This window comes from Aotus nancymaae, unplaced genomic scaffold (assembly GCF_030222135.1).
Source record: "Aotus nancymaae isolate 86718 unplaced genomic scaffold, 86718_ANA_hifiasm-v0.15.2.pri h1tg000029l, whole genome shotgun sequence".
Lineage (NCBI taxonomy): Eukaryota > Metazoa > Chordata > Mammalia > Primates > Aotidae > Aotus > Aotus nancymaae.
The window spans coordinates 12,639,763-12,658,080 of NW_026988442.1; the positions used below are offsets into that span (position 1 = coordinate 12,639,763).

General features: G+C 47.5%; 1 protein-coding gene and 1 pseudogene across 9 annotated transcripts in view; one reads left to right on the forward strand and one right to left on the reverse strand.

Annotated features, from left to right (window-relative positions):
• The window catches only part of COMMD7 (COMM domain containing 7), a 95,952-nt gene extending 78,734 nt beyond the window's left edge, over nucleotides 1–17,218 (reverse strand). For 6 of the 9 annotated variants that reach the window (XR_010344526.1, XR_010344522.1, XR_010344524.1 and 3 more), the window contains exons 1-3: nucleotides 17,059–17,150; nucleotides 2,163–2,216; nucleotides 1,964–2,066 (exon numbers count right to left, since the gene is read on the reverse strand). Coding sequence is in view for 2 of the 9 variants with exons in the window: in XM_012455199.3 (XP_012310622.1) it covers nucleotides 1,964–2,066; nucleotides 2,163–2,216; nucleotides 17,059–17,142 (241 nt within the window). In the remaining 7 variants the exon portion in view is untranslated. Of the gene's footprint in view, nucleotides 1–1,963; nucleotides 2,067–2,162; nucleotides 2,217–17,058 lie in introns of all 9 variants that reach the window. The other 3 variants (XR_010344527.1, XM_012455200.3, XM_012455199.3) reach the window with 3 other exon arrangements.
• LOC105719023 (large ribosomal subunit protein eL28-like) lies at nucleotides 6,627–7,412 on the forward strand (annotated as a pseudogene).
• Nucleotides 17,219–18,318: the final 1,100 nt, after the last annotated feature.

Genomic DNA, 18,318 nt, shown 5'->3' on the forward strand with positions numbered 1-18,318 from the left:
TGGCTCAAGCCTGTAATCCCAGCACTTTGGGAGGCTGAGGCGGGTGGATCAGAAGGTCAAGAGATAGAGACCATCCTGGTCAACATGGTGAAACCCCGTCTCTATTAAAAATACAAAAATTAGCTGGGCATGGTGGCGCGCGCCTGTAGTCCCAGCTACTCAGGAGGCTGAGGCAGGAGAATTGCTTGAACCCAGGAAGCGGAGGTTGCGGTGAGCCAAGATGGTGCCATTGCACTCCAGCCTGGGTAACAAGAGCGAAACTCTGTCTCAAAAAAAAAAAAATTTAGGCCAGGTTGGGGTGGCTCATGCCTATAATCCCAGCACTTTGGGAGGCTGAGGTGGGCGGATCATCTGAGGTCAGGAGTTCAAGACCAGCCTGACCAACATGGAGAAACCCTGTCTCTACTAAAAATACAATCTTAACCAGGCATGGTGGCACCTGCCTGTAATCCTAGCTACTCAGGAGGCTGAAGCAGGAAAATCACTTGAACCTGTGAGGCAGAGGTTGCGGTGAGCTGAGATCATGCCATTGCACTCCAGCCTGGGCAACAAGAGCAAAACTCCTTCTCAAAAGAAATAAATAAAATGAAATGAAATAAAAACTTATTCCTGCTGGTGCAATGGCTCACACTTGTAATCCTAACACTTTGGGAGGCTGAGGTGGGTAGATCGCTTGAAACCAGTCTGGACAGCATGGCAAAACCCCAGCTCTACAAATAATAATAATAATAATAATAATAATAATAATAATAATAATAATACAAAAAATAGCCAGGTATGGTGGTGCATGCCTGTAGTCCCAGCTACTCTGGAGGCTGAGGTGAGAGGATCACTTAATCCCGGGAGGCAGAGGTTGCAGTGAGCTGAGATCGTGCCACGGCACTCCAGCGTGGGTGACAGAGCAAAACCCTGACTAAAAAAAAAGGAAAATGTATTCCTATATTAAAAAGACTCTGGCCAGGCTCGGTGGCTCACGCCGGTAATCCCAACACTTTGGGAGGCTGAGGCAGGCAGATCACAAGGTCAGGAGTTTGACACCAGCCTGGCCAACATGACAAAACCCTGTCTCTACTAAAAATACAAAAATTAGCCAAGCATGGTGGTGGGTGCCTGTAGTCCCAGCTACTCAGGAGGCTGAGGCAGAAGAATCACTTGACCCCGGGAGGCGGAGGTTGCAGTGAGCCAAGACTGCACCACTGCACTCAGCCTAGGTCAAGACCGGGTGCAGTGGCTCATGCCTGTAATTCCAGCACTTTGGGAGGCCGAGGTGGGTGGATCACCTAAGGTCAGGAGATCGAGACCAGCCTGATCAACATGGCGAAACCTCATCTCTACTAAAAATACAAAAATTAACTGGGCATGGTGGCCAAGTCAGGAGGACAGCTTGAGCTACAAGTTTTAGACCAGCCTGGGTAACAGAGAGACTTTATCTCTACACACAAAAAGCATTAGCCAGGCAGGGTGGTGCACACCTGTGGTCCCAGCTACTTGGGGAGTTGAGGCAGGAGGATCACTTGAGCCTAGGAGTTTGAGGCTGAAGGAAGCTATGACTGCACCACTGTATTCCAGCTTGGTCAAGAGAGCAAGATCCAGTCTCAAAAAAAAAAAGCTCCATTTTAAAAAATTATGAGATTCAAAGGACATTGTCAAATTGCTATAAAAGGTTCCAAATGCTTATTCTCAATTTCTATACTTATTGTAGAGAGGACAAGAGGACACTCTGGGGACAGAACCGAGGATGCAGACTGAACTTTTGAGTCGTGCTGTGCCACAGGGCATTTGCTATTCCACTATACTCTGTTTACCTGTTACCTGGGCTCCTCCTGAGACAGAGTCCCATCCATATCTGGCTCATTACCAAACGCTCTGGCTCCATCCCGGGAGCATGCTTCAAAGACTCCATGGACTAAAGGAATGTTCAAGTTAGTGTCTCTGGCCATAGCTGATAAGAGAGGTTACTCACCATTTGGAACCAGGAGGAGGCTTTTCATGATGCTTCTCAGGGAGCCAAGACTGATCTGATTGGTGGTGGCAAATTCAGAGAGCTGAGCCAGAAACCTTTCCACCTGCAGAGGGGGAACAGTGAAAAACCCAGGCCTTCACTTTCTAAACATCTCAGGGAACATGGGCCCATTCTCCCTAACACAAAATGTTTTATTTACCTCTTTTGGCTCAGTTAGGAAGTGGAAAAGCACTTCTGTCAGGGTTGAGAACTGCTGTGAAGAAAATAACACAGAACATCAGTACAATTTCTACTCCTGGGTCAGCGTGCCCCACCCCAGGCAACTGTAGAGCCTTGAGAGGGAAGAACAGTAACAGCCAGGTATTATGCCTGCTCTGATCATCTTACAGCTGCAAACGTTCACAAGACCCACCACCAGTGTCAATATACCTGTGTCACTACATCATCTGAAAAACATGTTTATTGGGATACTTGGGAGACATGTATTGAGGGATTGTGAGCATATGCACCCAGGTACACACATATATCTCTAGGACACAGACACAGACACAAACACACACACATGCACAAAGGGGAAATCACCAGAAAATTAAAAGCGGTTACCACTTTGGATTATTTTAATTTTCTTCTGTTTTGCCTATCCATATTTTCTTTCTTTCTTTCTTTCTTTCCTTTTTTTCTGAGACAGAGTCTCTCTGTTGCCCAGGCTGTAGTACAGTGATGCAATCTCGGTTCACTGTAACCTCTGCCTCCTGGGCTCAAGCAATCCTCCCACCTCAGCCTCCAGAGTAGCTGGGACTACCGGCACATGCTACCAGGCTGGGCTAATTTTTTTTTTTTTTAAAGTAGAGACAGGGTCTAACTTTGTTGCCCAAGATGGTCTCAAACTCCTGGGCTCAAGCAATCTATCTGCCTCAGCCTCCCAAAATGCTGGAATTACAGGTGCAAGCCACACACCTGGCCTCATATTTTCTTGGGTTCCCCCTACTGTAAACATCTTGTTATTTGTATAAGACAACAATAAATTGCAATACTTTATTATGCACCCAGAACAGACTCTTACAGTTTTGTGTGTGTTAATCTTTTCTATTTACTGATACTGTGTTGTTAGGAACTGAATGTTTATGTCCCCCCAAAATTCATATATTGAAGCCCTAATTTCTGTTGTGACAATATTTGAAGACAGGTCCTGTTAGATGATAAAGATTCAATGAGGTCATAAGAGTGGGACCCTAACCCCATAGGGCTGGGGCCCTTATTTTATTTTTTATTGAGATGGAGTTCACTCTGTCATCCAGAGTGATAATATTTTATTGTGCAGTGGCACAATCTCAGCTCACTGTAAACTCTGCCTCCTGGGTTCAAGCGATTCTCCTGCCTCAGCCTCCCAAGTAGCTGGCATTACAGGTGCCCACCACCATACCTGGCTAATTTTTGTATTTTTAGTAGAGATAGGGTTTCACCATGTTGGCCAGGCTGCTCTTGAGCTCCTGACCTCAAGTAATCTACCTGCCTCAGCCTCCCAAAGTGCTGGGATTACAGGCATGAGCCACCGGCCTCTTCCTCTTCTTATAAGGGCCCTAGGCCAGGCGGGGTGGCTCATGCCTATAATCCAAGCTACTCAAGAGGCTGAGGCAGAAAAATTGTTTGAACCCGGGAAGCACAGGTTGCAGTGAGCCAAGACTGTGTCACTGTGCCTAGGAGACAGAGCGAGACTCCGTTTCAAAGATAACAACTGTGAGAAAAACCCAGTGTGTATGGCATAGTGGGGAAAACCAGGATGCCGGAGTTTAAAAGACCCAGATGAATCAGTGCTCTGCCATTGACTACTCTTGTAAATTTAATCAAGTCATTTAGCCTCCGTCCAGTCCCTACAAGGAAAACAAAGGTGATAATATAATACCTAGCTTCCAATACTAACAGTGACACATGCAGAGCCTCTAGCACAGCACCAGGCTGGAAGCTAAACAAATGCTAGCTACAATTAAGAGCCATAATTACAGTCACTATGCCATTTGATCCACCTTCTAGAAGCAATACATTAAAAAAAGAAAAATATTACAGGCAGATACTTCCGCTTGAAACCCCCAAACCTGTATGTGTAGTATGTTAAATGCACCTATCCCTTCTGCTGTGACATATTAAACTCTACATATCTGTCAGGGCTCTGTATTACTTTACTCTAAAATGTATTCTATTTTAAAATATAAAACCAAACTGGGTGCAGTGGCTCACGCCTGTAATCCCAGCACTCTGCGAGCCCAAGGTAAGAGGATTGCTTGAGGCCAGGAGTTTCAGACCAGCTTGGGCAATATAGCGAGAACCTGTCTGTACAAAAAAATTCAAAAATTAGCCAGGCAAGGTGGCATGCTCCTGTAGTCCTAGCTACTCAAGGTGGCATGCTCCTGTAGTCCTAGCTATCCCAGCACTCTGTGAGCCCAAGGTAAGAGGATTGCTTGAGCCCAGGAGTTCTAAGCTATAGTGAATTATGATCACACCACTGATCTCCAGCCTGGGTGAGAGAACAAGATCCTATCTCAAAAAATAAAATTAGGCTGGGCACGGTGGCTCACGCCTGTAATTCCAGCACTTTGGGAGGCCGAGGCGGGTGGATCACGAGGTCAAGAGATCGAGACCATCCTGGTCAACATGGTGAACCCGGTCTCTACTAAAAATACAAAAAATTAGCTGGGCATGGTGGCACATGCCTGTAATCCCAGCTACTCAGGAGGCTGAGGCAGGAGAACTGCCTGAACCCGGGAGGCGGAGGTTGCGGTGAGCTGAGATCGCACCATTGCACTCCAGCCTGGGTAACAAGAGTGAAACTCCATCTCAAAAAAAAAAAAAAAAGGTAAATTAAATTAAATCAAATTAAATTAGGGCTGGGCACGGTGGCTCACACCTGTAATCCCAGCACTTTGGGCACGGTGGCTCACACCTGTAATCCCAGCACTTTGGGAGGCCGAGGTGGGTGGACCACGAGGTCAAGAGATCAAGACCATCCTGGTCAACACAGTGAAACCCCGTCTCTACTAAAAATACAAAAAATTAGCAGGGCACGGTGGCGCATGCCTGTAATCCCAGCTACTAGGGAGGCTGAGGCAGGAGAATTGCCTGAACCTGGGAGGCGGAAGTTGCGGTGAGCCGAGATTGCGCCATTGCACTCCAGCCTGGGTAACAAGAGCGAAACTCCATCTCAAAAAAAAAAAGAAAATCCGGCCGGGCGCGGTGGCTCAAGCCTGTAATCCCAGTACTTTGGGAGGCCGAGGCGGGTGGATCACGAGGTCAAGAGATCGAGACCATCCTGGTCGACATGGTGAAACCCCGTCTCTACTAATACAAAAAATTAGCTGGGCACGGTGGCGCGTGCCTGTAATCCCAGCTACTCAGGAGGCTGAGGCAGGAGAATTGCCTGAACCCAGGAGGCGGAGGTTGCAGTGAGCCGAGATCGCGCCATTGCACTCCAGCCTGGGTATCAAGAGCGAAACTCCGTCTCAAAAAAAAAAAGAAAATCAAATTAAATTAAATTAAATTAAAAACTAAAAAAATGAGACAGGTGTGGTGGTATACACCTGTAGTTCTAACTACTGAGGTTAAGGTAGGAGGATTGCTTGAGCCCAGGAGCTCGAGGCTGCAGACAACTTCTGATTGCACCACTGCAATCCAGAATGAGCAACAGTGCAAGAATGTGTTATTGATCCCTCATCCCTATCTCTGCCTTCCCTCATCCCTATCTCAGCCTCCTTATCCTCCAAAGCCCTGCCAAGAAATGCTGATACTCCCAACAAGAAAGGGACCTATCCAGATCCTCAACTTCTGAGGCTCCCCTCTGAAAACTTGCCTGAGGCCACCTAGAATTTTCAACCCTGATAAGGAACACAAGCACATCTTAGAAGGTTCCTTGCATGGTGTTGCAGCTTCACAGCAACTTAAATATTGTAAGTGCACAGTAAGTATTTGTTGAATAAGTCTTTCCTAAATAACCCTCCACCATGCTTTGCCTTTGCAATTGCATAGGTGCCTTCCCCTGGAATGCTCACCCACCCATGACTATGCATTCATCTCAAAATCTTAATGATTCTCCCCAGTAAACATAGGAAGAGATGCACAGGATCATTCCAGGCTGGAGTAATGCAAATCAGTAAAACCAAAAGATACTATTTTTCACTTATCAGATCTGCAAACACAAAAGTTTGACTAGGACACCAGTGCTGGTGAAAGTACAAGGAAGCAGACAGGCTTCTGCACGACTGATGAGAGGATACACTGGGGTGACCTTTCTAGAGGGCAATTTCACAATATACATCTAATTTTTATTTTTTTGAGGCAGACTCTGGCTCTGTCGCCCAGACTGGAGTGCAGTGGCGCAATCCTGGCTCACTGGAGCCTCCAACCTCTTGGGCTCAAAGCAACACTCCTACCTCAGTCTTCTGAGTAGCTGGGATTACAGGCATATGCCACTACATCCACACTGGCTAATTTTTAAAATATTTTGTAGAGATAGGGTCTCATTATGTTGCCCCAGTTCGTCTGGAACTCCAGGGCTCAAGCAATCCTCCTGCCTCAGCCTCCCTAAGAGCTGGGATTACAGGCATGAGCCACCACACGCAGCCAGCATCTAATTTTTAAATGATTATATCCCTCTACCTAGTAATTCCATTCCATGAAGTATATCCTTCAGGTATGTTCCAAAACGTAAATGTTTTGGCAAGTTACAGTGGCTCATGTCTGTAATGCCAGCACTCTGGGAGGCTGAGGCAGGAGGATCACTTGAGCCCAGGAGACCAGCATTATGTTCAGGCTGTTAACATAGTGACAGCCCATCTCTACAAATCATAATACATTTAAATTTAAAAAGAAAAAAGAAGGTCGGACGCATGGCTCACTCCTGTAATCCCAGCACTTTGGGAGGCTGAGGCGGGTGGATCACCTGAGGTCAGGAGTTTGAGACCAGCCTGGCCAACATGGCGAAACCCCGCCTCGACTAAAAATACAAAAATTATCTTTCTGTGTCAGGACGCTGCTGCAAGAGGAGCCGCCGTCACGTCTGCGAATCTGCAATGGATCGTCGTGCCAAACTGCTCCAGTTTCCTGATAAGAGGGACAAGCAGACCTGCAGCACCGAGCCCAATAACTTGAAGGCCTGCAAGTCCTTCCGCTACAAGGGGCTGATTCACCGCAAGACTGTGGGCGTGGAGACGGCAACTGACTGCAAAGGTGTCGCAGTGGTCATAAAGCGGAGATCCAGCCAGCTGCCGCCTCCAACGTGCAGACCACCATCAACAAGAATGCTTGCGCCACGCTCAGCAGCACCAGCCACATGATCTGCAAGAACAAGTACTGCCCCAACCTGCGCATGGCAGCGGTCCACAGGGTCAGCGCCATCTTGCACAGCCAGAAGCCTGTGATGGTGAAGAGGAAGCGGACCCGCCCCACCAAGAGCTCCTGAGCCCCCTGATCCCCAAGCAATGAAGAGTCAGCTGGCTTTCTCACCCAAAAATAAATAAATTAGGGCCGGGCGCGGTGGCTCACGCCTGTAATCCCAGCACTTTGGGAGGCTGAGGCAGGTGGATCACGAGGTCAAGAGATCAAGACCATCCTGGTCAACATGGTGAAACCCCGTCTCTACTAAAAATACAAAAAAAATTAGCTGGGCATGGTGGCGCGTGCCTGTAATTCCAGCTACTCTGGAGGCTGAGGCAGGAGAATTGCCTGAACCCAGGAGGCGGAGGTTGTGGTGAGCTGAGATTGCACCATTGCACTCCAGCCTGGGTAACAAGAGCGAAACTCTGTCTCAAAAAAAAAAATTAATTAATTAATTAATTTAAATTAAATAAAATAAATTAGCTGGACATGGTGGCAGCCGCCTGTAATCCCAGGAGAATCACTTGAACTTGGGAGGCAGAGGTGGGAGTGAGCTGAGACTATACCACTGCACTCCAGTCTGGGATACTGAGACTCCATCTCAAAAAAAAAAAAAGCTGGGTGCAGTAGCTCACACCTGTAATCCCAACACTTTGGGAGGCTCGAGACCATCCTGGCCAACATGGTGAAACCCGGTCTCTACTAAAAATACAAAAATTAGCTGGGCGTGGTGGCACACAGGTAGTAGTCCCAAGCTACTCGGGAAGCTGAGGCAGGAGAATCACTTGAACCTGGGAGGTGGAGGTTGCAGTGAGCCGAGATGGCGCCCTTGCACTTCAGCCTAGCAACAGAGTGAGACTCCGTCTCAAAAAAAAAAAAAAAGAAAAGAAAAAAGGCAATAGATCTCTGTTTGTATTGAAGGGGGAAAATAGCCAGAATACATTGTTCATTTTTTTTAAAAGCAAGATGAACATAAATACATACAGAATGATCTTTTTCTATATATATGTAAAAACAATTCAAAGCCGGAAATGGGAGAATCACTTGAGCCCAGGTATTCAAACTCACCGTGGACAACATAGTGAGACCTCATCTCTAAAATATAAAAACAAGGCTGGGCATGGCAGCTCACGCCTGTAATCCCAGCACTTTGGGAGGCCGAGGAGGGTGGATCGCCTGAGGTCAAGAGTTCTAGACAAGCCTGGCCAACATAGTGAAACTCTATCTCTACTAAAAATACACAATTAGCTGGGTGTGGTAGCATGTGCCTGTAGTTCCAGCTACTCAAGAGGCTGAGGCAGGAGAATTGCTTGAACCCAGGAGGCGGAGGTTGCAGTGAGCCAAGATCACATCACTGCAGTTCAGCCTGGGCAACACAGTGAGACTCCATCTCAAAAATATAATAATAATAAAAATAAGAAAACACGGCCAGGTATAGTGGCTTACGCCTGTAATCCCAGCACTCTGGGAGGCTGAGGAAGGTGGATCACCGGAGGTCAGGAGTTCAAGACCAGCCTGGCCAACATGGCGAAACCTCATTCTACTAAAACTACAAAAAATTAGCCAGGCATGGTGGTGGGTGCCTGTAATCCCAGCCACTTTGGAGGCTGAGGCAGAAAAATTGCTTGCTTAGTCCCAAGAGGTGGAGGTTGTAGTGAGCTGAGATTACGTCATTGTACTCCAGCCTAGGCAACAGAGCAAGACTCTGTCTCAAAAAAAAAAAGAAAAAAAGAAAAAAAAAAGGAAACATTAAAAAATTTAAAGGATACCCATATATGTGCTGGCAAATAGACTTTTTTTCTATAAAAATAAGTTAGAAACTACTTTTTGTTTGTTTTTTGAAACAGAGTCTCCCTGTGTCACCCAGGCTGGAATACGGCTCCACGGCTCACTGCAACCTCTGTCTCATGGATTCAAGTGATTCTCATGCCTCAGCCTCCTAAGTAGCTGGGATTACAAGCGTGTACTACCATGCCTGGCTAATTTTTGTATTTTTAGTGGAGACAGTATTTCACCATGTTGGCCAGGCTGGTCTTAAGACTCCTGGCTTCAAGAGATCCACCTGCCTCAGCTTCCAAAAAGTAAATGTTTTGGCAAGTCACAGTGGCTCATGCCTGTTGGATTACAGGTGTGAGCCACGAAGCTCACTGTAAAACAGTATTTTTTTTTTTTTTTTTGAAACAGAGTTTCGCTCTTGTTACCCAGGCTGGAGTGCAATGGTGCGATCTCGGCTCACCGCAACCTCTGCCTCCTGGGTTCAGGCAATTCTCCTGCCTCAGCCTCCTGAGTAGTTGGGATTACAGGCACACACCACCATGCCCAGCTAATTTTTCGTATTTTTAGTAGAGACGCGGTTTCACCATGTTGACCAGGATGGTCTCGATCTCTTGACCTTGTGATCCACCCACCTTGGCCTCCCAAAGTGCTGGGATTACAGGCGTGAGCCACCGCGCCCGGCGTAAAACTATTAAAATGATTTCAAGAGATAAGAAAAATAAACATTTTATTTTTAAGAGACGGGGTCTCACTCTTTGACTCAGGCTGGAGTACAGTGAGGTGATCAACATAGCTCACTGCATCTTCCAACTCCTGGGTTGCTCTGGAATTAGACACGCTGCACCATATCCAGCTTATTTCACTTTGATATCTTTGTATACTATTTGAATTTCCTGTCTGTTACTTTCATTTCCAGCTAGGTGAGAGGACTGTGGATTACTTGCTTGTCTTCTCCTTTACAGTTTTCTGAGTTTACTCTAATTCTATAATATTCACTTCAAATCCTGCCTATTCTCAGACTTCACATTACCTAGGACTGGCCATGGGCATCAGAGGGCACATCTATGTGCAATTTGGTGCTGTCTGCTTCTTCATTTTATGACCTGCTATAGAAGATCACAACTACCCCAGGACAAAAGGCCGTGACCATCAAATCTTCCTAAGCCCCACCAGGTTTAGTGGCTACTTGGTTTATGGTAGGCATTCAGGTAAATACCCACTGAATGAGCAATAAATGGTAATGCCAACGTTCACACAATGATTCATTTATTCCTTGAGGCCTACACTTCAGACTTCAAAATAAATTTAGCTAATCGAGTGGGTACTTGGAGAAGTCTGGTTATCCAACAAAAGACAGGGAAATGGCCCAAATGACGCAGGTAAGTTGCTTATCAGGAGAAAGGTTTCTGTGTTAACAATAAAGGTAATGGTTTAGAATATGTTCCAAGGTTAGAAAATGAGTCAATTCTGAGCCCCATTGCTCATACCTATAATCCCAGCACTTTGGGAAGCCACGGTGGGTGGATCACTTGAGCCCGTAAGTTCTAGACCAGCCTGAGCAACATGGCAAAACCCTATCTCTTCAAAAAAATATAAAAATTAGCCAGAGGTGGGTGCCATGGCTCATGCGTGTAATCCTAACACTTTGGGAGCCTGAGGCTGGTGGATCATCTAAGGTCAGGAGTTCAAGATCAGCCTAACCAATATGGTGAAACCCCGTCTCTACTAAAAATACAAAAAAATTAGCTGGGCCTGGGGGCGGCACCTGTAATCCCAGCTACTCAAGAGGCTGAGACAGGAGAATCGCTTGAACCTGGGAGGCAGAGGCTGCAGTGAGCCGAGATGGTGCCATTGCACTTGGGCCTGGGCAACACAGCAAGACTGTCTCAAAAAAAATTAAAAATAAAAAAAATTAGCTAGGCATAGTGGCACATGCCTATAGTCCCAGCTACTAAAAAGGATGAAGTAGGAGGATCAGTTGAGCCTGGGAGGTCGAGGCTGTGCTCCAGCCTGGGTGACAGAGCAAGACCCTGTCTCAAATAAAAAAATAAATAAATAAATATAAGAAGTCAATTCTGGGTGCAATGGCTCACACTTGTAATCCCAGCACTTTGGGAGGCTGAGGTGGAGGGATCCCTTGAGGCCAAGAGCACCAGACCAACCTAGGCAACATACAGAGACACCCGTTACTATAAAATTTTTTAAAAAATAGGCCAGGCTGGGTGGATCACACCTACAATCCCAGCACTTTGGGAGGCCGAGGTGGGTGGATCACTTGAGGTAAGGAGTTCAAGACCATCCTGGCCAACATGGTGAAACCCTGTCTTTAAAATTAATGAATTAATTAATTAAAAATAAAATATTAGCATGGTGTGGTGGCATGTGTCTGTGGTTCTAGCTACTCAAAAGGCTGAGGCAGGAGAACTGCTTGAGCCCTGCAGTTCAAGACTGCAGAGCCATTATTGTGCCACTGCTCTCCAGCCTTGGTGACAGAGTGAGATCTTGTCTCATTTAAAAAAAAAAAAAAAAGAAAGAAAAGAAAATGAGTCAAGTGCTGATCTCAAAGGAAGTGGTTTGTATTTTCTACGAATACCAAGCTGTAGGTAATTTTACAGATCATAAAATCCGGTATCTTAAAAAACAAACAAAAAAACCAACTTTGTTAGTAGCAGAATCTGTTTTTATTCTCTAAATGGATATCTTCCAGAGAACACTGATATATTAACAAGTAAAAGCTAAGCTACCTCCACAGGCTTTGAAGCCAAATACTCGATCCTAAATTCCTGGCTCTTCCACTTCCTGGCTGCCTGACCTTATTGATTTATTTTATTGAGACAGGGTCTCATTTTCTCACCCAGGCTAGAGTGCAATGCCATGGTCATAGCTCACTGCAGCCTCAAACTTCTAGGCTTAAGGCATTTTCCTGCCTCAGCCACTTAAGTAGCTACAACTACAGGCACACACCACCACTCTAAGCTAATTTTTTTTTTTTTTTTTTTGGAGACAGAGTTTCGCTCTTGTTACCCAGGCTGGAGTGCAGTGGCGCAATCTCGGCTCACTGCAACCTCTCCTCCTGGGTTCAGGCAGTTCTCCTGCCTCGGCCTCCCAAGTAGCTGAGATTACAGGCAACTAATTTTTGTATTTTTAGTAGAGACAGGGTTTCACCATCTTGGCCAGGCTGGTCTTTTTTTTTTTTTTTTTTGAGACAGAGTTTCGCTCTTGTTACCCAGGCTGGAGTGCAATGGCGCGATCTCGGCTCACCACAACCTCTGCCTCCTGGGTTCAGGCAATTCTCCTGCCTCAGCCTCCTGAGTAGCTGGGATTACAAGCACGCGCCATCATGCCCAGCTAATTTTTTGTATTTTTAGTAGAGACGGGGTTTCACCATGTTGACCAGGATGGTCTCGATCTCTTGACCTCGTGATCCACCTGCCTTGGCCTCCCAAAGTGCTGGGATTACAGGCGTGAGCCACCGCGCCCGGCCCAGGCTGGTCTTAAACTCCTGACCTCATGATCCACCCACCTCGGCCTTCCAAAGCCGTGGGATTACAGGCGTTTGCCACCATGCCTGGCCTCAGCTAATTTTTAAAAATATTTTTTTAGAGATGGAGTCTTGCTATGTTGCCCAGGCTAGTCTTGAACTCCTGGCCTCAAGTGATCCCCACCACCTCTGCCTCCCAAAGTGCAATGATTATAGGCATGAGCCACCTTGCCCGGTCTTCTACCTAATTTTATTGATTTATTGATTGATTTGAGACAGAGTCTTGGTCTGTTCCCTGGGCTGGAATGCAGTGGTGTAATCATACCTCACTGCAGCCTCCAACTTCCAACTCAAGTGATCCTCCAACCTAAGCTGCTCGAGTAGCTGAGACTAAGGCTATGTGCCACAATGCCTCGCTAATTTTTTATCTTATTGTAGAGATGTAGTCTTGCTATGTTGCCTAGGCTGGTCTTGAACTCCTGTCTGCATGACTTTACACAGGTCAATGTATTACCCTGACCCATCTTTCTTACCTGTAAAATGGGAATAATAATGGCACCTCCCTTTCAGGGTTGTATGCATAAAACATTTAAAATCGTGCCTGGCCACATGGTGCATGCTCAATATATTAATATCATGTATCAGCTATGTTTATTTAACTGCTCTGTGATTCAGTTTTTTCATCTGTAAAACGTGAATAATAATAATAAGTGGCAGCCGGGCACAATGGCTCATGCCTGTAATCCCAGCACTTTGGAAGGCCAAGGTGGGTGGATCACGAGGTCGGGAGCTCAAGACCAGCCTGGCCAGCATGGTGAAACCCCGTCTCTACTAAAAATACAAAAATTAGCCGGGTGTGGTGGTGGGCACCTGTAATCCCAGCTACTCGGGAAGCTGAGGCAGGAGACTCGCTTGAACCTGGGAGGCGGAGGTTGCAATGAGCTGAGGTCTCACCATTGCACTCCAGCCTGGGCAACAGAGGGAGACTCCATCTCAAAAAAAATAAATAAATAAAATAAAATAAAATAATAAGTGGCTGGACGCGGTGGCTCATGCCTGTAATTCCATCACCTTGGGAGGCCAAGGTGGATCACCAGAGACCATGAATTCGAGACAAGCCTGGAAAACATAGGGAGATCCCGTCACTACTAAAAATACAAAAAAATTAGCCGGGCCTGGTGGTGGCCGCTGTAATCCCAGCTACTCGGGAGGCTGAGGCAGGAGAGTCACTTGAACCTGGGAGGCAGAGGTTGCAGTAAGCCGAGATCGTGCCACTGCACACCAGCCAGGGCAACAGTGCAAGACTCCATCTCAAAAAGAAAAATAAAAAGGTTTAGCACATACAATGATGTCTAGTACATAATATGTGATAATTATAATAAATGACTGTTACTAGTTTATATATTTACTATATTATACTTATTATTTTAGAATACATCCCTACTTTATTTAAAAAAAAAAAAAAAAAACTGTAAAATAGCCTCAGGCATGTCCTTTGGGAGGTATTCCAGAAGAAGGCATTGCTCTCGTAGGTGATGACAGCTCCAAGTGTGTTACTGCCCCTGAAGACCTTCCAGTGGGACAAGTAATAGAGGTAGAAGACAGTGACATTGATGATCCTGACTCTGTATAGGCCTATACTACCGTGTATGTTTGTCTTAGTTTTTAACAAAAAAGTTTTAAAAGTTTAAAACATTAAAAAATTTTTAAACAGAAAAAAGATAGTATTTTTGTATAGCTGTGCAATATGTTTGTATTTTAAGCTATGTGTTACTACAAAAGTGCCAAAATGTTTAACAAAATCAGCCTGGGCAACATGGCGAAATTCTATCTCTACAAAAAACACAAAAATTAGCCGGGTGTGGTGGCACATGCCTATGATCCCAGCTATTTGGGAGGCTGAGGTAGGAGGATTGCTTGAGCCCAGGACGTCGAGGCTGCAGTGAGCATGGGTGACAGAGCGAGACCCTGTCTCCAAAAAAAAAAAAAAAGTAGTAAGAGTTCATGAAGTAAAAAAGTTACAGTTGGCCAGTGCAGTGGCTCACGCCTGTAATCCCAGCACTTTGGGAGGTCGAGGCAGGCAGATCACTTGAGGTCAGAAGTTCATGACCAGCCTGGCCAACATGGTAAAACCCTGTCTCTACTAAACATATAAAAGAGTAGGCCAGGCATGATGGCTCACACATGTAATCCCAGCACTCTGGGAGGCTGAGGCGGGCGCATCACTGGAGGTCAGGAGTTTGACACAGGCCTGACCAACATGGTGAAACCCCATCTCTACTAAAATTATAAAAATTAGCCAGGTGTGGTGGTGGGAGCCTATAATCCCAGCTACTAGAGGCTGAGGCAGAAGAATTGCTTGAACCTGGGAGGTAGAGGTTGCAGTGAGCCAAGACTGCACCATTGCAATCCAGCCTGGGCGACAGAGTGAGGCTCTGTTTCCAAAAAAAAAAAAAAAAAAAAAAAGGAGCCAGGCATGGTGGTGCACGCCTATTGTCCCAGCTACTTGGGAGGCTAAGACAGGAGAATTGCTTGAGCCTGGGAGGTGAAGGTTGCAGTGAGCCAAGATGTGCCACTACACTCCAGCCTGGGCAACAGAGGGAGACTCTGTCTCAAACAAATAAATGAAGTTAACATTAGGCTAAGGTCAGCTTATCAGAAAAAGAAAAAAAATTTTTTTTAGAGATGTGATCTCACCATGCTGCCCAGGCTGGAGTGCTATGGCTATTCACAAGTGGAATCATCATGCACTACAGCCTTGAAATCCTGGGCTCAAATGATCCTTCTGCCTTCCTCCCAAGAAGCTCGGACTACAATGGTAGCTGTGCCACCACACTCAACTAGAAAGTATTTTTCATAAATTTAGTGTAGCCTAAGGATACAGGGTTTATAAAGTCTACAATACCGTACCATAATGTCCTAGGCCTTCACACTCACTCACTCGCCCAGAGCAACTGCCCGTCCTACAAGCGTCATTCACACTAAGTACCCTAGGTGTATTATTTTTCATCTTTTATACTGTATTTGTACTGTACCTTTTCTGTTTAGTTTTGTCTAAACATACAAATATTGGCCGGGCACGGTGGCTTATGCCTGTAATCCCTGTACTTTGGGAGGCTGAGGTGGGTGGATAACCTGAGGTCAGGAATTCGAGACCAGCCTGACCAATATGGTAAAACCCCATCTCTAATAAAAATACAAAAATTAGCTGGGTGTGGTGGCATGTGCCTGTAATCCCAGTTACTAGGGAGGGTGAGACAGAGAATTGCTTGAACCCGGGAGGTGGAGGTTGCAGTGAGCTGAGACTGAGCCACTACACTCCAGCCTGGGTGACAGAAAGAGACTCCGTCTCAAAAAAAAAAAAATTAATTTCCATTTCTGTTTAATTTTTAAATGTGGCTACTACAAAATGGAAAGTTAGAAATGTGGCTTGCAATTTTTTTCTATTGCATAGCTCAAGCTTAGAGCCTTCCTGTCATTATAAGTGGTAAGTTTGGTTTTCATCCCGCAAACAGCACTACTGCGTGGGAAGTTGTGGGGGGTACGGAGATGAAAGAGAGGGCCCCTATCTCCTGAGAAGTGACAATCTAGGGGGGGAAATAGATCTATCTTCCCAGTAGGGGTGAGAAGTGTCATTTTCACCTATTTATTTCAGCTGCCTTGGTGGTATGAAAGGGGCATCCTAACCAGCACAGAAGCAGGACGCCTCCAAGGCTGCCTTGGCTGGCACCTGCAGCCTGAATCGGGAGAAAAGGGCTTTGCCAGTTCCCCCACCATCAAGGATGGGGACCCCCACTGTGCATAGTGTATAGGATTTCTTTCCATGTGAATCCCTTAACTGAGTGGGGAGGGAGGGTGTCATCAGCCTTGCCCCAGACCGAGCCCCTCAGGCCCACAGGGCCCCATTGGGGCCTGGCTATTACTGACACTCACGTCACACTGAGATGTAAGACAGCAGCCCAGGCCGGTCTTCCCTGGGTCCCCTCGAATTCTCGAGCCTTCCCGCTACCCTCAGGCTTCCTCGGCTTCCCTGCCAAACATGTATCTCCCTTTGGACCCCACCGCGCCCCTAAACTCCCCACGCCCTTAGTCTGTTCCTTCAGTTCCCCAAACTCCTTCAACCTTATCTCGACTCCCCTCCGTCCCTCTTCTAGGACCCCAAAAGCTCTCCTCGGCCCCAGGACCCCGCAGAGGTCCCGTAGTCCCATCTGTGGGACCCCACAAACCCCTTCGGGCCCCTCAGCTGGCACTTAGGCCTCCGGAGATCCCTTGGCTCTCGAGTTATCACCATCACTCACCTCAGACTCCAGCTCCCCTTAGCCTCGCCCCGAACCCACCTCACACAACCAAAACGACTAGACGCCGCTCTGTCTAGTCTCCCCCAACTCCCACCACCCGAAGACGCCCTGGGCCCCCAGGCCCGGCTCCCGGAATCACCTAGGCCCCGCGCCCCACGCCCGGCCGCCGGGCCCACCTGCGCGTCCAGCTGGTTCAGCTGCTGCATGTCGCCGCCCACGGCCTCGGGCACTGGGTCCTGCGTGCAGTGCAGGCGACCCATGGCGCGCTCCCCGGCCCCGCAAGCCCCGCCGCAGCCGCCGCCCTGCTCAGCTTCCTCCGCCGCCGCCGCCGCCGCCGGCCTCACCGCGCATCCGCAACCGCACTTTCGCCACGGCCGCCGCCGTGCTCCTCCCCCGGCCGCCCTGGGCCGTGCGGGGCGGGGGCACACTCGCGCGGCGGCGGACACGCGCGACCGCCGGGCTCCGAGGAGAACCGAGGGGTTTCCTGCCAGTTCTCCCGCCGAGGGACCCTTGGGCACGGCGCTTGGCCTCTCTAAACTTCAGTTTCGCCATCTGTGAAAATGATGGCTGGGGTGGCTCCTCAAATGAGTTAAGCCTCCAGGAAAGTTTAACGCAGATCCCGGCACACAGGAGGTCCTCAATCAATGGCTAGCTGCTATTATCATCATCACCGTTATTAAGCACTCGGCAGATATTTATGGCACGCCTACTCGATGCCAGGCATTGGGAACAGGGATGAGAACCAAGCAGGCAGCAGAGTGTCCCTCGGAGAGCTGGCATCAGAGCAGAGCAGTAGTTCTCAACCTCGGATGGGCATCAGCAGCACCTGGTGTTGCCGGGCCCCGCCCCCGGAGGATCTGACTCCAACGGGCAGGGTGGAGCCTGAGAATTTGCATTTCCAAAATGCACCCAGGGACCACACTTTGAGACCCTCTGCAGTGGAAGAAACTGGCTCACCAAAGTTTACTCAAAATAGTGCGAGGGCTTTGACTGTGCGGGGCAAGGAAGGTGGTGGTCAGGTGGGTGAGGGGAGGTTATTGAGACCGTGATGTCACTGCAGCCCCTCAAACACTTTAATCCCCCATGCCCTCTCTTCCCAGGGACTCCTCACAGTTCCCAGGTGAGTATTACCCTGATCCCATTGGAAACATGAGAAAATAGAGACATGCTATTTAGGACCTGAACGCCAAGCCTAAGGGCTTCACCTAGCCCCTAAGTCCAGCCTTGAGGGTAAGTGGGGAATGCCGAGAAACCTGGGGCAGGGAAATATGGGAGGTTTGGCGCACCTTCCTTACCAGCCCTCCTCTCCCTTACCCTTTCCTGAAAATCCCTTCTGGAAAGGTATAAACAAAATGTCTTCTACCCAAAGGCCAAGCCCACCACCTTCAGTTGTTATTTCATTCATACATTCATTCAACAAATACTGAGTGGAACAC